The sequence below is a fragment of the Muscardinus avellanarius genome (genome assembly GCF_963383645.1).
Source record: "Muscardinus avellanarius genome assembly, chromosome: 21".
NCBI lineage: Eukaryota > Metazoa > Chordata > Mammalia > Rodentia > Gliridae > Muscardinus > Muscardinus avellanarius.
Genome location: NC_137807.1, coordinates 17,074,743 through 17,081,714, shown reverse-complemented (window position 1 = coordinate 17,081,714; position 6,972 = coordinate 17,074,743). Strand labels below are relative to the sequence as shown.

The window sequence follows — 6,972 nt, the reverse complement described above, 5'->3', positions numbered from 1 at the left end:
GCATGGCGGGCGCGGCGGGCTCCCCACGCCTGCGGCGGGGCGCCGGCCGAGAGGCTGCCGGGCAGCGGCCGAAGACAGGCGGGCACCGAGAGCCGGGCGGCCAGGGCCCGGGAGGACCACCAGCCTGCGTCTGCGGCGCTGTTAGGAAACGTAGCCAATGAATAAAATGCAACGCTGCGAGCACAGGGAGTGGAGTTCAGTGTCCACCGCTCCTCCCTTTACCCGAGACTGCAGCTTCCCGGGCACCTGCTTTCCACCCGCGTCCGCTCCCCTCTCGCGAAATCTCGCGAGATCTCCCCAAAGACCAACCTGCCTCCTGATTGGTCCAGCTGGCGGGTGCCGTCCGCCACCTTGGCTCCGGGCAAGTAGGGTAACGGACGCCCTCACGCGAAGGGCGAGGCCCCGCCCCGCGGCCGCGCGCATGCGCAGGCAGGGCAGCTCCGGCGCGCGCGCGGGGCTCGCGGTGGGCCGCAGAGGTGGGGAGGCCGAGGGGAGGGGGTCACGTGACGTTAGGGACCGTCTCTGAATTCGCAGCGGCTCTGCCGTTGTTTCAGGGGCTGGGGACGCTCCGGTCCCTCCCTGAACCTGGTACCCGCGAGATAACCGCTACCCCATACGGCCCTTCGCAGGCACCTAGGGCTGGAAACGGTGGCCTCAATAAGCACTCGGCATTCAATTTCCCAGTCTTTATTTGATGATAAGAACTATTTATTTTTTGTACCGGAGATTGAACCCCCAGGGGCACTCTACCTCTGAGCTACACCCCCAAACCTTATTATCTTGAAGAAGGGGCTTGCTAAATTGCTGAGGCTGGCCCCAAACCTGCAATCCTCCTAAGTACTGGGATTGCAGGCGTGCACCAACACACCCGGCTCATACCAGCTGATACTTAATACATGAATGCTAGGTACCATGCAAAATCCCCGTGTCTTGGGTGGCTGCAAGCCTTAAGAGAATAACAAGGGCAAAGAAAGCGCTTAGAAGACAGTCTGGTGCTGGGCGTGGTGGCGCACACGTGTAATCCCAGCGCTTGGGAGGCTGAGACAGGAGGATCACGCAGGTTCGAAGCCAGCCTCAGCTACTGAGTGAGGCTCTCAGCAACTTAGTGAGACCCTGTTTCCAAATAAATTATAAAATAGGTCTGGGAGTATAGCTGGAGGTAGAAAGCCTCTGGGTTTCATCCCCAGTACCCCCCCCCACACACACACACACGTCAGTTCTTGGTAAGTATTGGCGACTTTCACTTTTTAAAGATGGGGGCACTGGGGTTGGAGAGGACACCAGCTAACAGACGGATGGGGGATTTGAACTGAGGATGGCCTGTCCAATAGCGCCCTTGGCCTGCTCCTCCCCCAGGCATTCCCAGAGTCACATGGGTCACCTGAGGACCAAGCAGAGAAAGGGTCCACTCTATTGTAAGGGCTAGCACCCAGGACTCCTGTTCCTCCCCTCCTGGAGGGCTGACCCCAGCCCTGTCCCCCTGGCCTCATTCATTCATTCAGCCAACCTCCTGACCCTGAGAGCCTCAGTCCAGGGGCACTGATCCAGTAAGATAGGAGTGCTTAAAAACTAAACATGGCAACTGCCAGGAAGGGACTCCAAAGTAGGGGCAGCCGCCTCTCCATTCGACCCCTTTGCCCCCTCCCTGAAGTCGGACTGCCTGCCACTGGGGATTGAACCCGGAGACAGTCTACCCCTGAGCTACACCCCCAACCCTATTTTTATTCTTTATTTTGAAACAGGGGCTCACTGAGTTGCAAAGGGTGCCACTAAGCAGCTGAGGCTGTCCGCAAACGGTGATCCTCCTGTCTCAGCCTCCCGAAAGCTGGTATTACAAGCGTGCCCACCACTCCCGGCCCTGTATTTTTTTTTTTTTTTTTTGAAATAGGATCTTGCTAAGTTGCTCAGGCTGGCCTTGAACCTGCAACTCTCCTGTATCTGCCTCCCAAGTATTAGGATTACAGGCATGTGCCCCCACACCCAGGTAACCCAGTCTTCTCTACCGAGCTCACCTTAAGATCACCGCATCCGAAGCCCACCGTCCAGATTCAGATCCCAGCTTCCCGCTGGGCAGCTGCGTGGCGGGGACCACCTCCTCCAGGCCCGTTTCCTCAAGCTTGGGGGGAGTTTAAGAGAATAAGCCGCCGGGGGTGGTGGCGCACGCTTGTAATCCCCGAGCTTGGGAGGCAGAGACAGGAGGATTGCGCTTAAGAGACCCTGTTTCCAAATAAAATATAAAATAGGTCTGGGAGTGTAACCCTGAGATAGAAGGGTTTCCAGGAACCCCATTACCACCAAAGAGAGAGGGGGGGGGAGGGAGAGAGAGGAGAGAGGAGAGAGGGGAGAGGGGAGAGGGGAGAGGGGAGAGGAGGCCCCCTAGAGTCCTCAGCGAGTGTCCCGGCTGATAGTCGGCCAGTGATGACTTATAATCAATCTTGCACCCACCCGGGTGGGCCGGGCCGTGGACTCCCAGGCTGGAGCCCCAGCCCCTGGGCTCCAGAAGGCCGCGGCCAGTGCCGGGAGGGGCTTGCTCCAGCTGGGGGCGCCCCACCGTCGGCCAGCCCGAGCCTGGGGGCGGGCGCGCGGGGCAGTTTGCAGACGCTCCCTGCGGGCGGCACACGTCCACCTGCCCTGCGGCGGGGGCGCAGGTGGCGGCGCCGCGGAGACCGTGCAGCCGGCGGGGCCATGTCGGAGCCGCGGCCGCCGGGCGCCCAGCGCGACCTCTACCGGGACACGTGGGTCCGATACCTGGGTGAGCGGCGGGCACGGCCAGGCGGGAGGGAGCGGGGCTGGGCTGGGCTGGGGGTGGGGGTCCGGGTCTGCTGGAGGCGGGGGCGTCTCGGCTCTCGTCCTGCCTGGGCCGGACCCTGGGGCGCAGAGAGGGCGAGGGACTTGCCAAGGTCACGCGGCGGGGAGGTCAGCGCGGCCCTCGGGCCGCTGCTGGTCAGCGGTCCTGGACGGCGGCCGGAGGCCGAGCGGGCTGCCCTCCCCGCGCGCCCCACGGCTCTCTGCCACCCCGGCTCCCCCTGCAAAAATGGCTCGACCTGAGGACCTCTCCATCGGGACCGAGAGGGCTCGCGTGGGGACTGGGCAGCCTCTGCCCGTCCAGCGCAGGCCCGGCCACCCGCACCCACCCGGCCTCCCACCCGCTGGAGCCGCCCGGCCCGCCCGGCCGGGAACCGGACCCCAGGTCCAGCCGCTGCCCGAGGTCGCCCGGGCGCTCGGCGGCCCGGTCTGCAGCCAGGTGTCTCCAGCGCCCCCGCGTGGAGCCGCCCCGGGCCTGAGGATGAACTGTCCCCTCTCCAGGCTACGCCAACGAGGTGGGGGAGGCTTTCCGCTCCCTGGTGCCCGCCGCTGTGGTATGGCTGAGCTACGGGGTGTCCAGCTCCTACGTGCTGGCCGATGCCGTGGACAAAGGCAGAAAGGCGGGAGAGGTGAGTGTCGGGGCCCACCCCGGCCCCTGGCGCCCCTGCCCTCCGCATCCCTGAAAGTGGCCGCTCTGCGGCCTGAGTGGGCTAGTCCAGAGCCCTCACTAGGGCCAGTTCTTTCTGCTCTAATGCTGCCCTCATGGCCACTTCGCCTGCCGTCCAGCCTCCCGCTCCTTGGCAGGGTTGGACTAAGTGTGCCTGTACCCAGCAGGTGTCCAGCCCTGAAGCAGGCCGCAGCACCCGGGTGGCCGTGGCCGTGGTCGACACGTTCGTGTGGCAGGCCCTGGCCTCCGTGGCCATCCCGGGCTTCACCATCAACCGTGTGTGTGCCGCCTCACTCTACGTCCTGGGCACTGCCACGCGCTGGCCACTGGCCGCCCGCAAGTGGACCACCACCGCGCTCGGGCTGCTGACCATCCCCGTCATCATCCACCCCATCGACAGGTGCGTGGCTCCGCCCCAGACGGACGGGGCTGGGCCCCCCGGGGCACAGAGCAGTCCCCAGAGGCAGGACCCCTGGGCTCCGGGCTGGAAGGGACCCCGCACCCTTTGCTATTTGACCTGGCTGGCACTAAAGGAAGGAGGGTGCCTTGAGGGTCCAAGACACAGGACAGGCAGATTCCCAGAAGGGAAGTCGGGTGTTTCCAGACAATCAGAGGCAGGGGAGTGAGGCATTCGGGGTGGCAGGAGTCACAGAAACCAGACTCGTACCAAATTAGTCAAGTCAGAGAAGAGTAGAAGTCCAGGGTTGGGTTGCTTTCAGATATGGCTAGATGTAGGCACCACATTATGTCACTGGGAATCTGCCCCTCTCCCCACCGCCCCCACCGCACACCCTGTGGGCTCCGCTCCTGGGCCCAGAGACGGCCTCCAGCAGCTTGATCAGCCCCATCACCCCCCTTCACCCTGGCGACTGAACCCAGGGGCACTGTACCTCTGAGTACACCCTTAGCTCTATTTATTTTGAAACAGGGTCTTGCTAAATTGCTGAGGCCACCTGTGCTCTCTCTTTCAGCCTCCCTGGTACTGGGATCACAGGCAGGTGCGGCCATGCCCGGCTCCCATGGGAAGCTTTTTAGTAGTGATTACAAAAATCCCAAGGAAGGCTGTCTCATTGGTCCATCCATACTGGCCAGCTCCCCTTTTGTGATTGGCTGGGCTTGGGCCATGGGTGTCAGCCCAGCGAGATCAACTCCTCGGAGCGGGAGGCGGAGTCTCCTGGGGGGCGGATAACTGACTTGAGGCCTACAGCCAGGCCTTCACCCTCTCTTTGCCTCAGTTTCTCCAGATGAAAACGTCAAATGGCTATTTTCCGCGGCGTTTGGATGTGGTTTCCCGAGTGGCGCAGGGTGTGAGGAGCGCCGTGAGGCGGGTCTCCACCTGGGTGTCCCTCCCTAACCCTGGCCCCCTGCTCACCCCCCCAGGTCGGTGGACTTCCTGCTGGACTCCAGCCTGCGCAAGCTCTATCCGTCAGTGGGGAAGCCCAGCTCCTCCTGACCCCGCGCTGGCTCCTGTGGGCCGGCCCACCGCTGCCGGGGAGTGGCTGCCTGGCACCTGAGTGGACTTGAGCTGAATGGAAGCTTCCAGAAGAAGGCCTAGGGAGTGGTAGCTGCAGAGAGCCCCCCCAGGGGCGGGACCTGCACCCCGTCCGCTTGCATGGCTCTATGGAGCGGAGCGGAGTGGAGCTGGGTGGGAAAGTTACATCCTCCGGAGGAGAAGGCTGAGGCCCATAGACGGCGAGGGACGTGCTCCAGCCCAGCTGGCAGGCCGGGTACCAGGAATCCCAGCGCGTGGCCGTCGCACCATGGCGGCGTGGCTGCATGGCACGATACTCAGGGAGACACACACGAGTGCGGCGGCCAGGACAGCTCAGGACAGGCTCTCCGGCCAGCCCGCCGCTGGGCACCCCCGGGAAGGCAGGGCAGCCCCTTCCCCAGGCCCAATAAATCCTCAAGAAGTGGACCTTTCTTCTCGGCTTCTTCTCCCTGGGGGAGCCGAGCTGGGGCTGAGCGGGCTGGGATGGGAGGGCTTCCTGGGCCCGCAGGAGGAGGCGCAGCCCAAGGCAGGGAGCATCTGAGGGGGTCGGGGCGCAAGCTCAGCCGGTCAGGAGGCACCAGAGCCAGCCCCAGCGCCCGGGAACCCCAGCCACAGAATGGCTGAAATGAAGACTTGGGTGGGAGGCGAGAAGGGTGTTGTGGTGAGGGGCGTGGGTGTCGTCTGGATCATCAGGGGCCCTGACAGCCATGACAAGAAGGCTGGATTCTGTGCTGGACAATTTAAAAGGTGGTTGGTCAGCATCCCTGTAATCTCAGTCCTTGGGAGGCTTAGACAGAAGGGTCGCAGGTTTGAGGCTAACCTCAGCAACTTAGCAAGACCCTTGGCAACCTAGTGAGACCCTTTTTTTTTTTTTTTTTTTTTTGCGGTACTGGGGATGGAACCCAGGGGCATTCTACCTCCAATCTACACACCCAGCCCTATTTTTTAATTATTTATTTTTGAAACAGGGTCTCAATGAGTTGCAAAGGGCCTCACTATGTAGCTGAGACTGGCTGCAAACCACTATCCTCCTGTCTCAGCCTTCCAAATGCTAGGAATACAAGCGTGCGCCACCTTGCCCAGCCTGAGACTCTGGTGTTTTTTTCTGTTTGTTTGTTTATTTTATTTATTTATTTATTTTATTTATTTTATTTTATTTTTTGGTGGTACTGGGGTTCCTGAAGCCCTTCTACCTCTGGGCTACACTCCCAGACCTATTTTATACTTTTTTATTTTTGGAAACAGGGTCTCTTAAGCCAGTAGGGCTGGCTTCCAACCAGCCCAATCCTGTCTCCGCCTCCCAGGCACAGGGATTACAAGCGTGAGCCACCACGCCCGGCTTTTTTTTTTTTTAATTTTTTTTTTTTTTGCGGGTCTGGAGATGGAACCCAGAGGCACTTGACCTCCGAGCTATACCCCTTGCCCTATTTTTTATTTTGAAATAGGGTCTCACTGAGTTGTGAAGGGCCTCACTAAGTAGCTGAGGCTAGCCACGAACCACGATTCTCTGGTCTCAGCCTCCCGAATGCTGGGATTACAAGCTTGCGCCACCATGCCCAGCCTGAGACTCTGTTTTAAAATAAAAAAAATAGAGCCGGGCATGGTGGCACATGCTTGTAATCCCAGCGCTTGGGAGGCTGAGACAGGAGGATCACACAGGTTCGAAGCCAGCCTCAGCTACTTAGTGAGGCTCTCAGCAACTTAGTGAGACCCTGTTTCCAAATAAAGTATAAAATAGGACTGGAAATATAGCCCGGAGGTAGAAAGCCTCTGGGTTCCACCCCCAGTACCACCAAAAAAAAAAAAAAGCTAAAATAAAAAAATTAAATAGTGCTGGGGGGAGTTGAGTGTGGTGGTACACACCTTTAATTTTAGTACTTAGGAGGCTGAGACAGGAGGATCACAGGTTTGAGAACAGCCTTAGAAATTTAGGAAGACCTTTAGCAACCCATCAAGACATAAAACATTAAGTCCTGAAACATTATTGTTTCAAAATAAAAATAGAAAG

At 60.0% G+C, this 6,972-nt stretch overlaps 1 protein-coding gene across 1 annotated transcript; it reads left to right on the top strand.

Annotated features, from left to right (window-relative positions):
• Positions 1-2,685: 2,685 nt before the first annotated feature.
• On the top strand, positions 2,686-4,925 carry MTFP1 (mitochondrial fission process 1; the record flags this gene model as incomplete). Its single annotated transcript, XM_080718001.1, has 4 exons — positions 2,686-2,752; positions 3,307-3,434; positions 3,640-3,872; positions 4,853-4,925. The coding sequence occupies 4 exons, from the start codon at positions 2,686-2,688 to the stop codon at positions 4,923-4,925; spliced, it is 501 nt and encodes a 166-aa protein (XP_080574127.1).
• Between the last annotated feature and the right edge of the window lie 2,047 nt (positions 4,926-6,972).